We start from the raw sequence: 18,433 nt of genomic DNA on the forward strand, positions 1-18,433 counted from the left end.
TCCGTGTGAGGCGATCATGCTTGTGGGGCCTGAACGCTTTCTGGATGTAGTCTAAGGCTGTCGCGGAAAGTCGGGAGTTGCGATTTCCTCAAAAGGAAGGTCCTCGAGGTCTTTTGGGCTGTCGAGCGCAGGGATTCCATTATGTTTTGTCAGCCAACAATGTCACAGGGATTCAAGTCCTTTTCCTAGGTTCTGAATCTGTTGGACCCTCGGCTGGACCCCATCTTACAGATATAAAGCAGCGCTGAGTCTCCCAACCGGCCGCTGGTCCATCGTCGCTGTATTGGTGACCAACTAAAATCAATACTGTAGGCTGTTTAAGTCTGATCGATTATCTCGGCACAGCACCGAATTGCATTCCTAGCTGTCGCATCGAAATCTACGAATTCGATTCCAGCATGGCGCTACAGGACTCATCACGACATGGTTCCGTCCTCGAGATCGGAACTCCGCGGATGGTCATCCGCACAGCTGTTCAGTCAGATGCGGAAAATTTACTCAATTTTCTCCAGACGCCCGACAACTTTCCTTTCCAAGAGTCGGAACAGAACCTGACTATAGAGAGAATTCGCACCCGCATCGACAAGTTTGTCGATTTCACGAAAGATGGAAAGAACGGCTGGGTTGTCATCATCCTCCGTGAGACCAACGAGTTGATCGGCAATGGTGGTTACAACACCTTCGAGACCGTGGACCCCACTAGATTTCTCGCCGGCAAGACCACACTTTCGTCGGGAGATAGGCGCATGACGGACCTCGGCATCAACATCGATCACCGACATTGGCGTCAAGGCTATGGTCTCGAGATCCTCGAGGCGTTGATTGAACATGCTCGAACCGAACTGAGCTGTGAGGTGTTCAGGATTGAAACGGGTGATGACAACCAGCCATGGAGGTCACTTATGCGTGCTGCCGGCCTCGGTCAGTTCCAGTCACGCCACAAAGCTAGCTACGATGCCAATCAGGAGGTTTGGGCGTGGAAGTTTGACGCAGGTCACTGGGAAAAGTCGAAGATAAAGCTCAAGGGAGATGGAAAGTGGCTGGTTTGAGCGCACAGATTGGGGAGGGTATAGACGTAGGCGAGCATCGGTCTCAAAGGCTAGGGGAAGCAAGCTTTTGGCTCGCGAACGCTTTTAAACCATTTTTATCCTAGTACAAGATCACTTGATCTGCTTCGATGACTGAGAGAAATGAGACATTGGGCCGTTCATGGGGATGTAGGTGTGATACGACAACGAGATTCATCTCGAGAACTCAGATAATAAGACTGCAACTTATAGCACACTGGGCATGTTCTTAGGATTCTTGATATATCACTATGACTGTGATCCTCTCAACTCAGGAGCAGACAGAAGCTCTTGGACCAGCATTGGCCTTGATATAGGCAGGAACATCCGCAGTAGCAGTCAAGGTGTACGAATAGAGACTCTTGGGGTCAAAGGAGGTTCCTGAGTTTGCAGCCGTAGTGCCAATGCAGCTTTTATACGTATTACCAGAGGCATTGAGTACGGCACCCGAGTCTTTGGTCAAGGGGTTCTTGGTGTTCTCGAAGAAGACATTCTCGATACGTGCGTTGGTGCTGCCGCGAGCGTAGTGCCCGTATGAAGTGACGCCGTAGAGATAGTTGTTGTAGAGATGCACTTGTGCCAAGTTGTCGGCGCTCGGGTTTCTTTGATTTGTGTTGTCAAACCAGTTGTGGTTGATGGTTCCACGAGCCGTGACATTCTCGGTCCAGCCAATGCCGAAAGTCTTGTCGTGGTTACGGAAGATGTTGTTGGAGACGGTGAAGTAGGTGGTGTCCTTCCGAAGATCAACTAAGCCGTCACCGCCATCTTCGAAAAGGCAGTGGTCGATCCAGATATTGCTCACGGTGTCGGCTTGAACACCGTCACGGTCGTTTTCCACGCCATCGTTAAGGTTGGTGTGACCTATCTTGAGGTTGCGAATGATGATGTTCCTGACCCCGTTCAAGCCCAAACCACCTTTTGGAGCCGCCTTAGTATATAACGTGTTGAATGGAAGGACATGTTAAGAATTCACCTTGATAAAGCTCGCCAGTGGTGCCCAATCCGATGACGGTCTTATCACTGGCAATCTTGATTTCCTTGCCGAGAGGGCTGATGGTGATACGACCGCTGATCTTAATCACGTATTTGCCTGATGCGCTGGCATACTTCTCGAGATCAGCTTGAGTAGTTACTGTCACCTCCGTTCCGCCTGCGCCGCCAGTTGTGCCCCCGTTCAGAGAAGCAAATCCAGTAGCAGAAGCGAGACAGCCACTGGATTGTCTCTCAGTGACAGCACCCCGGGCAGCGACAAAGCATTGGATAAGCACCACTATGGATGAGAGTTTCATGGTTTTGTTTCAGCTCCACGAAAAGAGGGAGAAATGCTGCTGTGTAAAGAAGTAGCTTTGATGTGCCAGGAATCGATTGAAACATGCACTGGTCTGAATTTAGATTCAAATCGATGCATGTATCCAGCTTATATTTACAAGCTAGATGTCTACCGTTCCAAGGCACGGAAAGCGGTTTCTTGAACACGTGAGCATCAACTCCAGGTATCTTCCGGAAGATCATTCAGCTCATCTGTCATTGAAAACGCCTACAGCATATCAGATCAGAATCTACGGAGTCTTTTACTTTAGCCCGAAACTCGGTCTTGGACGTAAAAACATTTCCACATTAGAGGCACAAGTCACAGACATAGCGGGGTACGAGGAAATGCGACGTCGTGGTTCATGGAAATAACGTTCTTCGATAAAGCCATATGGTGATCATCCCAATCCATGGATGGTCGTTTGGAGATTTGCGAAGGGTTATCAATTTGAGGGGTGTTTAGTGTCACATTGTGCCAAGTAATCCAATATCAGTGATTAAACCCACCAGTAACACGAAGCTACTTCCCCGCATCGCTAAGTAGTATCATCGCATATGCGAAGTCCCGCCAATAAACGCTCCCCCAATTACCAAAGACTCTGATGCGCTTTTGAATGGCCATCGTCACGCCTGATTTGAACGATTGATTTTGACGCCCATTGCATGGCTTTCAACGAAATCATCGTGAGCATTCGTTGGTCCAGTCTCTTGGTTGGTTTGATCAGGCATGCCAGTCTGGTCACCAAAGACTCGCATTGTGCTTCGCGTGCGACTTTTGGGAAGTGACGATGATCCAGGCTGGAGGTATCAGTGAATATCATCATTCATGTTAATGCTGATGCTGAGTGCTCGTAGCCCTCCATCTGAGCAGTCTCTATGCTCTATTTACTCTCTATGATCTATCTGTGGTATCATGCGTGCTAGTGTCAACTTCTAACTTAGTAATCGGCCGTTATTCGGTGCACTTTCGACAGAAATATGCTGTTCATTTACCCACCAGGTCATCTGATGAATCCTGTCATCAAGACCTCTCGGTCTTCTCCGTCCTCCGCGCAAATCTGATCCCCGAAACACATGCAAATCCCGCTAACGCCATTGCTCCGGCATAATATGCGGCAGGGCGAAACTTCTCAAGACCATCAACATCACTAGAGATGGAGTAAAGTCCTGAAGCAATGGGAGTACCCTAACTTGATAAGCAAAAGTTTAAGTAGTGCACGGCATATTATGACTTACAAAAAAGAAACCGCAGAACCAAGTCGTCCAGACGACGGGGATGATGCTGAGGGTGTTTTCTCCTCCAAATGTGGCGCTCACTGCGATAGGCGTGAGACTGAAGAACGCACCACATCCGATACCGTTCAATACGAGGTAGACGGAAAAGATGCCGATTGATGATGAAAGAGGCCAGACGATGAGGGAGCTCAGAGCCATGAAGAGCATGCAGATTGCTAGACTTTCGACTGGTCCCAAAAGAGTATCGGCAACCCATCCCGCGACAACACGGCCCAAGGTAGAAGCTAAGTTCCAGCAGGCAAGCATAATGATACCGATTTCCTTAGTATAGCCCATTGATCTCGAGAAAATCGGAATGAAGTAGGGCGGGATGAAGAGCGGGAAGCAGGAAAGTACAGTGCCGCCGACGAGCAGGAGGAAGCGAGGTTCCTTAAAGCGATACCTAAGACATGTCAGCCATGTTCAAGTTGTCGCTGTTTCCATCTACTGACCACTGTAGCTGACGGGAGGCTTTCTTTCCCGAAGCCATCCTCCTTGGCAAGAAGTAGGATGCAGGGATAGAAACACCCCACAGAATGAAACCCAGAATGCGGAACGTCCAAGAGACGCCCAGGTCTTTGACAAGGTAGTTGGCTACAACACTCATGATGGCAGAGCCCAAGCTGCCCCCACCGAAGACAAACCCCATGGCCAATGCTTTATGCTTCTTGAAGAGACCCATCGGGGCAGTCGAGACAGACTGGTAAGGAATGACATTAGCTGTTATGGTTTGCGCCAGTAGGACATTTGCAGACCCAGCAGGAGTCTTGTTGCACTCACAAAGACACAAAGGCCACCACCAAGGCCGAAGACGAGACCATGTAGAAAGAACAAAGCCACAACATGGTATGTAGTAAAGCTTGCGAGAACTTCACCCAAACCCATGAAGAAACCACCAATCAACGCAGCCAGCCGATATCCTATCCTACTGATGATCTTGTCGGAAACAATACTGAAACAAATCATGAAAGATGTCGCCATTGATCCGACAAATGTCAAGGTTGTTAGACTAGAACCCGTCGTCTCGACGAGCTTGACTTGCATGATGCCCCATGAGTAGATCACTCCGAGGTAGACAAACATGGTAAGTGACGATGCAGCAACCGTGACCCAAGCTTTCCGGTCATCGTAAGTCTGCTGCTCCACTTTGGGAGTTGAACTTACGGCTTGGTCGTCACTTGAGTGGTCGGTATCGTGCCCATCTTGTCTTTGGACGACTTGTCGCTCGGGGTAGGTACCTTTTTCGTTGTCCATCTTGGCGAAACTCAAATGGATTCGGCAGAAGCTGTCAGAAGCATACTCTCTTCGAACTGAAAGTTTCAGCCTCCTCCCTGAGAGGCTTCGAGCTTATCATATTCTCGAGTCTGAGTGAGAAAATCGAATGTTGTAAGTCGGCTTTCGGCTATCGGGTTTACGTCAGAACCGAAATCAGAATTTCTCGCGATAATGCGGTTATCATCGTCTGCAGATTTTATGGAGATGTCCAAAGTGGATTCTCTATTGTAATTCCTCCGATGATTTTGACGCGGGCCCACCGTTGGAAGGGCCGGTTGGGCTCCGTGAACACGGAGCCGCTGGCTTGTCGATCCCGATGATTCTCGGATTTCAGCACTAGCGCCGAATAACGAAGGTCTATTTAGGAGAGTTAAAGTGCCGGTTGTCTCTTTTCTCCCACTTTGTTTCGGGGAACAGAAACCACATAGAGAACTTACACATTCATCTCACCTCAAGTTATTATTCTACAGTCCACATCCCTCGCCATGGCTCCCGCAAGAGACGACGAGCTGTTCACAGCAGTCAACGCCGAACCCCACACAGTCAAGAATACCAAGACCAAGGGTGGAGAAGGTCGTCTTATGCACCGATCTTTAATCCAGCACCCCTCCATGGTCGAATCAGCAAGTGGTATCTACCTAAACCTCGCCAACGGCAAGAGAGTCATCGATGCATGCGGTGGTGCTGCTGTAGCCTTGATTGGCCATGCCAACAAGGAAGTCATTCAAGCTATCTCGGACCAAGCCCGAAAAGTGAGCTACGTCCACACGCAAGCCTATACGACACAGCCGGCTGAGGAACTTGCCGACCTTATCCTCGATGGCAATCCACATGGTCTCGACAAGGCCTTCTTCGTCTGCAGCGGAAGTGAAGCCGTCGAATCGGCGCTAAAATTGGCCCGTCAGTACCATTTCGAAAATGGTCAGCCGCAGAGGAAGCACTTTATTGGCAGAAAACAAGCGTACCACGGCAACACTATGGCGACCATGTCGATTTCAACAGTCGCATCGAGAAAGGTCCCATACGAGGGCTTCTCCTACCCCCACGTCTCATATGTTTCACCAGCATATCCGTACCAATACCAGAGAGCAGATGAGACCGAGGATGAATTTACGGATAGGCTACTTGCCGAGATCGAGGACGAGTTCCAAAGGATTGGCCCAAACAATGTCATTGCCTTTGTTGCCGAGACTATGGTGGGCGCTACCGCAGGCTGCGTGGCACCCCCTGTCGGCTACATCGCTGGTGCTCGTCGGATTTGCGACAAGCATGGCGCTCTTCTCATTCTCGACGAAGTCATGTGCGGCACCGGACGCACTGGAACTTACTTCGCTTTTGAGCAAGAGGGCATTGTTCCCGATATCGTCACAGTCGCCAAGGGTCTCGGCGGAGGTTACGGCCCCATTGCCGGCGTTCTGATGCACGAGAAGGTCGTGTCCATGCTGAGACAGGGATCCAACGCCTTCAACCACGGACACACTTACCAAGCCCATCCCATTGCCTGCGCAGCTGCGTTGGCTGTTCAAAGGATCGTGAAGCGGGACGGCCTCGTCGCTCGCTGCGCTCAGTTAGGGAAGCAGCTTGAAGTGCTACTGCGCACTGAGCTCATCAAGTGCAAATCAGTCGGTGACATCAGGGGAAGAGGTTTGTTCTGGGCTGTCGAATTTGTCAAGGACAGGGAGACAAAGGATACCTTTGATCCCAAGCTGCGATTTGGATTACGAGTTCAAGAGCGGGCCTTTGAGAAGGGCGTCGCTCTCTACCCCGGCGCTGGCACGGTGGATGGCTCGAGAGGAGATCACGTCCTACTTGCTCCCCCGTTCACGACAACAGAGGAGGAGCTACGTAAGATTTGCAGTGTTTTCAGGGAAGCACTGGAGGAGATTGAAGCGGAAATTCTTTGAAAAGCGGCCATGACCAGGGACATGCTGATGCTGAGCGTGACGCATTTGCCAGGGCAGTTCGACTTCGGACTTTTGTACATAGTCAGTTCAATAATACCCATTCTTGAAAAGTACCCACCACTCAAAGCCTTTGTCCAATGCGGCTAGCCCATCGTGAACATCTCTGAAGCATCGACATCTTCCAGCATTGACCACCAATTCGGCCAAAGCCCTTGATCATCCATACTGCCAACAGCGTCTATCAACGCTTGTGGGTTTAACCCGCCGATATTCTGATTCGCCTTGTCGCCTGACACATTGCTGCCCTCGCCGGTGCTGACGGCGCCCCGCTCAGCGTTATTGATTTCCTCTAAATGTTGAGCAGATCTATCGACTACCCGAAATTCATGAACAGACTGATGTAAGACACTGAAGTCAAAGCGAGATCGTCCGCGATATTTCTGGGCGTCAGACGTGGCTCGTTGGTACATCAACGACCCGTTCTGGATGGTCTTGAGCTGTTACGCGTCAGTCATAAGTAAAATAGCGGTGTTCCACCGGGACTACGTCTCCAATGGCATCAATGACTCACCCATCCGTCCCCGAGGTCCCAGACTTCGCGAAACTTGTTGAGATACTCTATACTCCAATTCATGTACTCTTCCGCCCTGGTAGCATAGCCAACGCCAATTCTCGGGAACATGAATCCATATAGATTGATGTAGCAAGATGAGAACGCACAGAACCCAGCGAAGGGCGTCATGACTGCAACGCCACATTCTGAAGCTTCTCGAAGAACGCTGGACAGGTGGCCTGCTGCTTCGAATAGCTCTTTTGCACTTTGTTCCCACCAGCCCGGGGGAGCCTCAGCTTCAAGAGTAGGGGGATCTATGGGTCCACGAGGAGTCATGTCAATAGTCGGTAGGAACGGAAAGTATTCTCGCTGAAGCATGACAACACTACGGAAATTTCGTGTTAGCCCAGTGAAGTCCCTGCACATGGGGGGAAGCTTCGGCAAACCTTTGGTAATAAAGTAGATTTAGATAGACGAAGGATTCACCATAGCCTAGTGTAGCGTATGCAGCAACGCTGTTGGCCGGATAGTGTAATCGATGGTGCTGCTTCGTTCTCCATTCCTCCAGTCTCCGACGCCAACATGCCACGGGTGATGTAGGAACCCAGGGGCAGTTCTCGGGTAAGCACATGCCTGGCGCTTTACGCCCGTCGTTGAACACAAAAGCCATGACATCAGAGTAGATGTCGAACCCATCAGCCATGACCCCAAAACTCTGGTCCAAATCAAGATACACCGAAGTTGCGGTTCCACTCGATGTGAAATTTTCCCCCGCACCTTCAGCTTGCGCTGACGATCCTGGTCCTAAAGCAAACTCGGTAGAAGTAGGCGGCCGCGGCACATTCAGCTTTGCCATCTCCTGTTTGGGAAGCACCCGTGGGTTGTATGTTCCCGAGCTCACCATGCAGTCCATAATGAAACATGCCCAGAATGTCCTTGTCTCGATTGCGGGAGTGAGGCTGTTTTGCTCGCTGCGTTGTGGAATCTCAAGTGGAAAGGGCGCTACTCGCGAACTATGAAGTAATTGCATCATCCGAATTGCAATTCCTGTTTGATGTCAGACACATTCGACGCAAGACTTTGGAAGTTGGCCTACCACAATGCATCCAGGCCTTGTGGAAATCTCGCGTGCCCCATTCATACAACGTAAGAATAAGGAGGGCCTGGATGACTTTGACATCTGGTGGCTGGAGTATGCATGCTGCTAGGACATCACATGCATATGATGCATATCTTTCGCTCGGAAAGAGGATCTGCGATCGCAGACGATCCGAATCCGGCTTCTGGGTCTTGGTCATTGCAAGAACTGTGGCCAACAACGCCTTACTTTCTCTAGGGCAATTGGACCCAAACGATTTCATGAAAGATGAGGGGTGAATAACGCGAAGCTCAGGGAACTTGCGCCAGAAGGCCTCGAGAGCGATGTAGACAACATCTTTGGGGATTTGCTCGAGATGGTGGTCCATTTCCTGCCTGCCATCTCGATACTCCAATCCCGACGACGGCGTCGCCGGGCCCCGTGAATGGGGCGCAGAGAGAAGTTGTCGCTGAGACCCAATGTCCTGATCATGGGATACAGATGAAGCCTCTTCCGTTGCTCGCCGCGCCCGCTTAGCCGCCCGTCCATTCGGCGCGACGTGGGGTCTGGTCAGTACACAGTCCGATCTTCCCGACTTCTCGCATTTGGTACACGGCGGACTTCCGCTGTTGACGCACTTGATCTTGGACCGTCTGCGGGGTCATAAAAACTGGGTCAGCGGCCGTTACATCGGATCCGATCGATCGCCGGAAGCGATGCCAGAGACCAATGGGGGACATACCGGCAGAATTCGCAGGAGAGACTGGAGCGCATGTTTTCCGATGTTATTTGCTCAGTCGGTTTTGGTTCGAAAACCGAAAGAAACGGGAATGAAAGATTCGGATTACGGATACAATTTTTGGGACGGGCGCCGGGACCGGCTTTGTCATTGTGGATCTGCAACCGGTGGATCCTGACTGAAAGCTTGCTTTTAGTGTCCGGTCCTCTCCGAAGAGATGATAACTTTGCGCTACAATAATTCTAAGACCCCGATAACAGTCGACAAAAATGACCTGCTGTCGAGATGAGTAATACTTCTCGCCATCGTTTAGTGTTTAAGTAGAACAAAAGCAGGACAAAGCTCCCTGGATCAGCTTGTTTGTACCTTGATTCTCATTGAGAGCCGTCGAGTTGAGCATGGATGACCCTTGCTCAAGGCCAACTTATCTCGGTGAGGCGATATTTAGATTGGACGCGATGTCCTATCTTGAACTATATATGGAGTCTGCGGAACAAAAATGAGATATCGCCAGCTCTGGGGACACCGCACTCAGTTCTCCTCAATTCAACTGGATCATCCGAGTTCTTTTGCCTGTAATATAGGACGAGGACTTTGAGCTACGCTATCTAAGCTCGGTTTCCGTCGTCGTGGGCAAGCAAGAATATGCTAAGCCAACTTTTGAGATGATTTTTGTTGCACAAGTCCCCCTAGTATAGCTCGGAACCGCAGACACGTTCGCGATGACCGTCTTGGTAAAGTTGCCGCAGAATTCCTTACCTTTTCCTAAACGCCTGGGAGTGCTCGTAGCCCGCAGAGCCCGTAGGCGATGATCGGGAACACAGGTCTTTGGTTTGCAGGCTCCGCATTTCGTCATTTTGATAAAGAAGCTACCGATTTGGACTGGATTCAAAGAGATGAACCCAGACTTCAAATAAGAAGCCCAGGCGCAGAAGTTGGCCGAGGTGACTGGGGCAGATTGGGATGGAGCAGAGTCGCAAGGTGGTCTTGCCAAGAGGCTATATACGATATGTAACCTCAACGTTGAGTGCATATTACTCTACCGTTTACTAGCTTTCGACAGGAGTGAAGTCTGGAACCTAGAGCACAGGTACTATAGATGTTTCTGGGAAACATGTCACCCAACGTTAACAAAGTACTAAGTAAGCATGTCAGGTGCATTGAGATTCTGTTCGACTCGATCAAACCTCGAGAAACACAATTTGGATCTGCCGGCTGGCGCAAATCTGAGTACTGATGCGTAAGAAGATCTTGAAAACTTTGTGTTTGGCCTGAATCGAATCGCCGAATAACTTATCGTTGGCATGCGATGGAATGAGTCACTGAAGTGCACTAGGGCGAACGAGATATTCGCCGCATCGCCAGTCGTTTAATTCTTTGCTTCAGCGACAAGTAAGATACAGATAAATGGATTTGAGTGTACAATTCAGTTATGTACAGTGCAAGCTACTACGTTCCAAGAGCCAGAAGCTTCCAAACCTCCCACCCCTTGCTTACGAGCCTGCAGCTTCGAACCAGCAATAAACAGCTTGAACCAAGCCAACTTATACAGATCGTTTGGTCGTCATCATTACAGACGATCAACAGGCCGTGGTGAAGCTTGTGGCGACGCAGTAAGTGCCGTCAGGGCCACTGCCAATCTTCGTAGGCTCGGCACCACTGTTATTTCCGGTGTACTATAGTCCAAAGTAAGTAAATCTTCCTTGTACATGCAAAGAGATGTCAGGCTTAGAGTCATCATACCCTATCACAAATCTTGTTGTCATCTTGGCAACAGCTAGTGACCTTGCAGGTATCGCCGTAGTTGGTGTTGATGCCGCAGAGGACTCCACCGTCCTTTGCAATCACGTTGTTCATGACAATGTTGCGTGCACCTCCATTACCGCTGCAGTTGCCACAGCTTCGGACGACCTTTCCGTAGCTGTTGACGTTTTAGCAGGTTGCATCACGGCAAAAGACGATGAGTTCGACTCACTCATTAGCGTAGAAGTTCTTAATCGAGACAGTTCCAAAGCCGTTGAATTGGACGATCTTGTCCGCGGCCTTGAAGGCACCACCGCCGTTGACGTAAGAGGTTCCGCTGGTCTGCTTCAAGGTCCTGGAGTGAAAGCTATCAACAAGAAATGATTGCGCAACTGATATAGAAAGACTCACAGAGCATCCTCGCAAACGTCTTCCCACCAAACGTTGTTACTATACACTGTCAGTCTGCTGTTCTCCATGTCTTCTCTTCTGGTGGTTTCCATACAGTGTGCTATAGTCAATCAGCATCGAAACTTCCTTCAGAATTGAGGAACGACAAACCATGTTCCCTTGCAGTGAACACCCTCTGCCTGATCGGGCCCAATAATGACGTTCGAGAGGGTGGCACCAGCCTCAAGCACGAACATGGCATCAGCTTCACCTGTCTCATCTTGCTCAGCGCAAACCCTAGCTGCTCTGGAATCAGTTTTCAATCATCCATCATTCTTTTACTCGTCTTGGCAACGTACGGCTGCGGTCAAACTTCTTCATGCCGCCATCATAAGACTGTCCAGCAGAGACGGTAATGGCCTTGCTGGTAGAAGTAGCTCCAGTGGACTTGGGTAGAGTGGTAGTAACTCCGGTGGGCGTAGAGCCTCCTGCGGTAGTAGTAGTCTTCAACGTTGTAGTCGTCGAGCTACCACCAGCACCACTGTAGGCGCAAGTACACTCAGCGGAGATTAGACTCGGCTTCTGCGAGCAGTTGGTAGCCCAGGCGGGTAGAGCGGTGGTGGCAGTTACGGTGCTCTTGGTGAAGGTGGCGCAGAAGGTCGACGCGGCGGCGTTGGACTTGATGTAGCTGGCACAGGCGTTTGTGTCGGTGTTTAGGCAGCCCAAGGCCGCAGGAAGAAGAGCAAGAAGGTAGTATTGGTGCATCTTGGCGTTGTTCGGGAGCAGGGCGTTAGGAAGTCTTGGCTCTGGAGATCAGGGGTGAAGCTTGATGATGTGATCTTGGTTCACTTAGGGATATAACGCTGTACTTATAGCTATCAAAGTCTTGATAAAGCAATGATTCGATAGTCAAAATTTCTCTTGTTGCCCCCAAGTATCGAACATACCACCCAACTAAGCATATCCTAGCCCATTCGCTATCTTCAGCCTCATATCTGATGTATGAAGGAAAATGTTTTCCCGCACAGGATTCCACCAGTAACGGACCATAAACGTGTTTTCAGATGAATCAGTAAGTATTCTGGACTGGGTCTACCTGCAAATAACTTGCCTTCCCTTTTCCGAACACCCTTATATGGCATAAGGTAAGCTTAGCTCGACGCAGGGGGTTATCACCGGGACGCATCCGAGTCTACCCCACAAACCCGGAGATACTGCGCTAAGTCGAGATCCTACGAGGGCTATCGCTTGTACTTTTTGATCTGTGTGTGTGTGCGGTTTCCACGTGTACATCATTAAAGAACAGTTGCCCATTTGTGGAAAAAGGCACAATGATCGAAGGCAACCCTGAAAGTAGGTTCGCCTTCCGCATGCATATGTAGTAGACACAGCATACCTACACATAGCATACCGTCTGGCATAAGTTTGCTGTTCCAGGGATAATAATCAAGGTCGCTTGAGGTATCTCAACTGACCGCGTCCGACGCTCGCCAAAATTCGTATTTCACATGGGAAATAGGCACTAGAGGTCGCGATGGGCAATCCATAATTCTTGACCATTCGCTACCAAAATTGTGATTTTGCTGCTTATTTCCATTCCGCAGCTTCCTCATGGTCAGTTTCGGGCTGTGGGATGTTAGAAGGGTTGATCAGTCTGTGGATGGAATTTGTTTGTCGATGGCACATAAGCATAACAAAAGCCACCAATGATGACGCCAGACTCAACCAGGGTCCAAGCCACAATCATCACAAAGCACCACAGACACGGGGTCCAGCCTTCCGAAGCAGGTAAGACTGATAGTAGGGTTACATGTAACGATGGGCTTGTTCTAATTGCGCGGTCTGATCTGTCCGCGTGGTCTTGATCTGCGGCCTGTCGAGGTAGGCGTAACTAAGTAGTGAATGGGTGTTGGGTCATATTGTAATAAGACCCATTGCTATTTTAACTTGCCGTCTTGAACCCCATCTTGCTGCAATACTGAGAATTCCCGACAGCTCAAGTAATTGCTTTGGAAACCTGTGATATACACTTCTTAGTATCATGCAGATATTATCGAAAATGTTTTATCGCTCTTGGCTCGTCATCATATTGATCAATCACGGGTTGTGTTTGTTTTCCAATTGTTGGTTGATATCCTTCCATCCCGTCCCTTTGTTCGTTTTATAAATGCAAGACGCATAACTTATTGATTCTTGTTGTATTTCGGAATTATCAATTCCGTAGCTGGAATAATTCTTGCCGCAGGGTAGTTTTCATCGTCTCACATTCCTGTTTGATCGATATCATGCGACTCGCGTTCAACTCAGCTCTTTGCATGTCCAAGTCGCTCCATTATCCTACCCAGGACCCTATATTGTGATGAGTGACGGCCTTTTACTACGTCTTAATTGCTTGATGCTCGTCGATGAACGATAAAGGTCGATGAGCTTGCGAGGCAGTCCTGCTTTATGCACACTTACGCACCTGCTTCTATGTTCATATCCGAGGTACCTTACCCTGAATAAGGTACTTGTCCCAAAAGGTCGAAGGAATCGGGTGTAATCCACCGTCATTTCTCTAATTAGAGGTTCTGCTGTTAGTTTCCTTTGAAGTCGAAGTTCACGTACATATATTCTCGCAAGGCAGGAATTGAGGCGGCATTGAGCCTACCTTTCGATACAGTCGGTTGAACTAGGTGTTTCGCCATACCGATTGTGCACTGGCTGGCGTTTCAATGGGGTGACATGCCTGCCCTCATTTCTTTGCGCATCAAAAGATCAATGATTAATTGCTAAATGTTCAAAACCTTTTCACCTGTTCAACATTCATTCCCAAACAAATACGTCAATAGCACGTAGCAATTTACTCTGACAGTGATTGAACGCTGATTGCATATTGTCATAATATCTTCACTTCAACGCCCCCAACGTGACGGAAGCATTGCTTCTCTGAAGTACATATCGCTTAAACGCCTTGAAATCCCAGTCGTTTTGATAGTCGTGACTCATACCCCAAGGATACTATCCTCACTGCCTGACATACGTGATGTGCTTTGTAGTACCGTCTTTGAGTTTACCTGCCCACCCACTCGATCCAAGTTGTAGGGGTTTTCTGTCCTGTCTCTCGATTTTGAATTGTTCGAATGGAACCCTGATCTCTCATGACTATGATACTGATAACCGCCTGGCTTGTTCCGATTTGCGGCTTCCCGTAGAGCACGAGGAGTAAACAGGGGTTTCAGTGCAGGAACACTGGCGCATATTATTCCGATGTTGATCTCCAACATGGACCAGATGTTGATGAGGATGCTCTCCTGGAAGAGATCCTTGGCGAGGGTATATGTGTAAATCGTGTGTAAGCGGACGATGGATGTTATTGTTGCAAACACGCCAACGCCGAAAATGATGCCCAGCGCGATCTTTTCTCGCCGCGGCCGAAGAATGCCCATAAGTGTTTTGATAGGGAGGACGAGGATCCAAATGTCGGTTACGATGTTAAAACCGGATGTAACTGTCCACCGTTAGCAACTAGTCTGACAGGCATAGATGATCTGTGGATCATTGTCGATGGCTGATAACTCACAATAGAAAAAGGCGGTGGTGTTGATACACACTCCATTCACAGTCCCGGTCAAGTCCCACATTTCGTAGAGCGGTTGACACTGAGATAGAGTGACTCCAATACAGATGACGAAGAATAAAAGATGAAATACAATGGTGCATATGCACAGAATGTTGAGCGACCTGGTGCCAGCTACCAGTAGAGTCAGCATATGACACGTTCACCATCATGTTATAGAAAGACCTACCAAACCTGAGATACATGCACAAGATAGATATCTTGATTGCTGATATGCAAACATAATACGTAACTTGAATTGCCAGTGTATTCTTCAGGAGGTTTGTCATGTTGTCGAGGCTCAAATCCTTGGAGGGGAAGCCGATATGATTGGCCTTTCCGACAAAGATCTCTGCGAGGTAGGCGAGAGTGAAAACCATTCCAATGATCATTGAATAATCATCGAGGCCAGGCTTTCGGATAAGAACTGCTCGAACAAATGTCCGGGCAATGACAACCATGGCTACACCGTTTATGTCAGTTCTCACGTTGTCCGAGTCTCTAACCAATCGACTTACTTGAAATTGCTGTGAAAAAACATGCTGTTATGATGAGGCTATTCTGCCTCACTTGGTCGGAGGCCATGCTGCTATGCTCAAGTGGGACATGCCCCTACAAGATCCTTGTTCTCATCGAAGAGCGTTGTCTGTCTTGGCTGATATACAAAATCTTGTCTTCCTTCGTTATATGTGGATCCTCGATGGTGGTCTGGCAGCGGCACAAACTAGGGGATGGGGGCAGTATTTCCTTCATACATGTACAATAGGGCTAAGAATTAAGAGCGAAGCCGAGTGGGATAGATTGGAAGGAGGAGGGCGAACTCTCTTTTCAAACCCCATCGAGAGGCATGAAGACCAGATGAGATGAGAAGTGGGACCTTCGAAGGGGCCCCAGGCGGCATGCGACGCTGGAGGGATGGACGGGGCCATGATGCACAAGCACAGACAACAAGCCGCGCTGCCGCATCCAGGGTGGGAAACGTGACGGATCGCTGGATAAATGACGGCATCTCAATCTCCTCACAATTTACGCGAGCTTCGACTGGTCTCCCTCGCGTGCGTATTGCGTGGAGACTAATGTCTATGCCAGGCTTGTCAGGCTTGTCAGGGTGCGTGCGATTCGATCCCGCCTTGATGCTGCACGCTCCAGCCGTAATGAACGGGCTGCGAGAGGCTGCAGGTCTAGCGTGCAGGCAGAGCTTTTGCGAGCTTTCGGAAGAGAAGGAAGAGGGCCGTTGCTGAAGCCTTTCCGGAATGGGGGGTTCTGCACCGAGACTAGCGTCCGGGGGACCTGCAGCAATTCACGGAGGTTTAACTAAGGCCGGGCATGGTCTGACAGGAAACGGCCCAATGGCGCTGGGGGATCAAGCTAGGCTACACGGTAACACGGTTGGTTCGCAGTTCTACACAGGTGGTGGCTGATTTCTGACCCCCTTCTTCGCTTGTTCCATTTCGTGTTCCAGACGGACGCCGAGGCAGTGCGGCTTGCTGGAGCGGGACAAAGGAGGGGACCGGGCAACGGCAATCTTCGCTGCGGCACCAGACGGCAGAGCGGGTGAAGGTGGTGTGCTGAGAGCGTTCATCTCGCCTTTGGCTGCGACCCGAGGCACAAGTTGTTTGATATGGTGGCCGGTGGTCGAACTTTCTCGGCTTTGGCAAACCATAAAACTAGACCCCATTGATAGTGGACCAACTTTTTGACGGCCTGATGATACCCAGAGGAGATAGGCTCGAGAGAATCGGGGCGGTTTTGGATATTAGGCGAAAGAACGGCAAATCATGTATTCAAGCCACCATCACTCCAACTTGCATCTTCAAACACCACCCTTGCGGCTATCCAAATCCATGGATTTCTTCCGCTGCGGCTGGAGCGAAGGGTGCCTTGGCTTGGACTAGGTGCTTGGCTTCGAGTGATCTGATATGTTGCGTCTTAGGGTTCAGCGGCATCAGGGGTTTCCAAGGACAGGCATTTCGGTTACTTCGGGTTCCCAGTTCCCAGTGCCCATTGACTTGGGTTTCCCCTGGCTACAACAAGAGATGCTCGGTCTCGTTCGTGGCCAACAAGCAGACGATCGCAACGTCACTCAGGATATCTACCGTTATAGTGTATGAAAAGAAGCGGATTTTGCTCTAAACTAGTGCGAATGGACACCTCAATCTTGCGGGAGAACGAACCCCGAACGCGATTCGATATGGGCAGCTAGGGTGGCATGTCACTACGGACCAGACAAGTCCTTTTGTATCGCTTGTTAGCACAAACGGTAAGAAATAATACTGGTTGATAAGCGGTTGCGCCGCTAAAAAAAAAAAAAAAGTCGAGAGATCAGGCTGAACAGAATTTGAGACGTCTATGGCGAGTCGGTTAAGGTGTTGGAGAGCAACCAATTTTGGTTCCACATCGAGCAAGGACAGGCACTCTTCGCCTAGCCCCTCTTTCTGAAGCTCTCCCTGCAATTCCACGCGTAGTAGGCCCCTGATCCTTGAAGCTTCTTCTCAGGAGGCCAAAGCGTTTCATGTCGAAGGCGATGATGAGGAGTATGCTGGTGATGCGGCGGCATTGCATTGTACGAGCCTTCGTCCGTTCGATCGAAAACATAGCCGCGTACGAAAAACCTAAGAAGATATATACGAAGAGACGTTCCAAGAGACGTGGAAATGCCTCGGCCATCTGATTTCCTAGGCTATCTGCAGGCCTTGGTCCATGTCGCTTCTGAGTTCCCATCGACAATCAGGTCCGTGTTGCGGGACGGATAGCATGCAGCGGGCCAGCGATCCCCAAGAAATTGCATGATCTGCGCAAGTCTTCGACTCCCCTGGTCTTTAGTAGAAATTCTCCCTCTACCCGTGCCTCCCAACATTCAACCTTGACTGCTCACGAGCCCAGTGGATTGTCATTATTACCTGGTGCTCCAAGCGCAGTGAAAAACCTGCCCGGCCTGCGATCCTCCTCATCACTGGACTCGCTGTAGCTCGGTTCCCGGAACGTCGATAGCTCGGACCCTGACCAGGCGTAGGGCGTCAGTAGCAATCGACACGCTCAGTGACCTTCGCGTTGGCCAGTCATAACAGGCCATCGGCTAGCCACTTTTTCTCGTACGACCCAGCTCTACTGGCATGACGTCCAGTTACTTGAAAGCCCTTCTTTCCTCCCAGCTGGAGTTTCAACATCATGAGGAAGAAAGACAATGATCTAGCTAGGTCCACCACCTAGGACTCCACCGTAGGTAGCGCAGCGCAGCAAAGCTTTGCTAGCTATCCTTGGCCCCTTCCATGCCATGCCCACGAAGAAGATTGAAACGATCGTGATCGCGAGTCATGAACGACACCTGTCACAGCCCTACAGACCCGCATTGAGTCCAACACCAAGACTAAATTATTTCTGCAGGTATTATCTGGTGCAGATAAGCACCTAAAACATCAGACGTGGACCCTCATCACGACGGCGACGCCAAGGTTTCTGCCCGTTGGAGGCGAAATCTCTAAGCTGTTGCATGGTGCACT

The 18,433-nt window shown here is 49.8% G+C and overlaps 8 protein-coding genes across 8 annotated transcripts; 2 read left to right on the forward strand and 6 right to left on the reverse strand.

Annotated features, from left to right (window-relative positions):
- Positions 1–398: 398 nt before the first annotated feature.
- CTAM01_14111 (acetyltransferase) lies at positions 399–1,049 on the forward strand (the record flags this gene model as incomplete). Its single annotated transcript, XM_060530112.1, has 1 exon — positions 399–1,049. One exon carries the CDS (start codon positions 399–401, stop codon positions 1,047–1,049), a length of 651 nt encoding a protein of 216 aa, XP_060375322.1.
- Positions 1,050–1,338: 289 nt separating this feature from the next.
- Positions 1,339–2,356, reverse strand: CTAM01_14112 (pectate lyase Pel-34K; the record flags this gene model as incomplete). Its single annotated transcript, XM_060530113.1, has 2 exons — positions 1,339–1,982; positions 2,041–2,356. 2 exons carry the CDS (start codon positions 2,354–2,356, stop codon positions 1,339–1,341), a joined length of 960 nt encoding a protein of 319 aa, XP_060375323.1.
- A 1,043-nt stretch (positions 2,357–3,399) lies between these two features.
- CTAM01_14113 (major facilitator superfamily transporter) lies at positions 3,400–4,907 on the reverse strand (the record flags this gene model as incomplete). The annotated part of the gene is made up of 4 exons (XM_060530114.1): positions 3,400–3,564; positions 3,615–4,056; positions 4,106–4,353; positions 4,434–4,907. 4 exons carry the CDS (start codon positions 4,905–4,907, stop codon positions 3,400–3,402), a joined length of 1,329 nt encoding a protein of 442 aa, XP_060375324.1.
- Positions 4,908–5,413: 506 nt separating this feature from the next.
- CTAM01_14114 (aminotransferase class-III) lies at positions 5,414–6,832 on the forward strand (the record flags this gene model as incomplete). The annotated part of the gene is made up of 1 exon (XM_060530115.1): positions 5,414–6,832. The coding sequence occupies one exon, from the start codon at positions 5,414–5,416 to the stop codon at positions 6,830–6,832; it is 1,419 nt and encodes a 472-aa protein (XP_060375325.1).
- A 143-nt stretch (positions 6,833–6,975) lies between these two features.
- CTAM01_14115 (fungal specific transcription factor domain-containing protein) lies at positions 6,976–9,237 on the reverse strand (the record flags this gene model as incomplete). Its single annotated transcript, XM_060530116.1, has 5 exons — positions 6,976–7,329; positions 7,404–7,770; positions 7,832–8,432; positions 8,482–9,116; positions 9,206–9,237. The coding sequence occupies 5 exons, from the start codon at positions 9,235–9,237 to the stop codon at positions 6,976–6,978; spliced, it is 1,989 nt and encodes a 662-aa protein (XP_060375326.1).
- Positions 9,238–9,806: 569 nt separating this feature from the next.
- On the reverse strand, positions 9,807–10,058 carry CTAM01_14116 (uncharacterized protein; the record flags this gene model as incomplete). The annotated part of the gene is made up of 1 exon (XM_060530117.1): positions 9,807–10,058. The coding sequence occupies one exon, from the start codon at positions 10,056–10,058 to the stop codon at positions 9,807–9,809; it is 252 nt and encodes an 83-aa protein (XP_060375327.1).
- A 724-nt stretch (positions 10,059–10,782) lies between these two features.
- Positions 10,783–12,100, reverse strand: CTAM01_14117 (pectate lyase; the record flags this gene model as incomplete). The annotated part of the gene is made up of 6 exons (XM_060530118.1): positions 10,783–10,878; positions 10,946–11,123; positions 11,178–11,300; positions 11,357–11,395; positions 11,507–11,636; positions 11,695–12,100. 6 exons carry the CDS (start codon positions 12,098–12,100, stop codon positions 10,783–10,785), a joined length of 972 nt encoding a protein of 323 aa, XP_060375328.1.
- Positions 12,101–14,319: 2,219 nt separating this feature from the next.
- On the reverse strand, positions 14,320–15,518 carry CTAM01_14118 (uncharacterized protein; the record flags this gene model as incomplete). Its single annotated transcript, XM_060530119.1, has 4 exons — positions 14,320–14,825; positions 14,898–15,068; positions 15,124–15,396; positions 15,452–15,518. The coding sequence occupies 4 exons, from the start codon at positions 15,516–15,518 to the stop codon at positions 14,320–14,322; spliced, it is 1,017 nt and encodes a 338-aa protein (XP_060375329.1).
- Positions 15,519–18,433: the final 2,915 nt, after the last annotated feature.

Source organism: Colletotrichum tamarilloi, assembly GCF_030869305.1.
Source record: "Colletotrichum tamarilloi strain Tom-12 chromosome Unknown Scaffold_113.1, whole genome shotgun sequence".
Classification (NCBI taxonomy): Eukaryota; Fungi; Ascomycota; class Sordariomycetes; order Glomerellales; family Glomerellaceae; genus Colletotrichum; species Colletotrichum tamarilloi.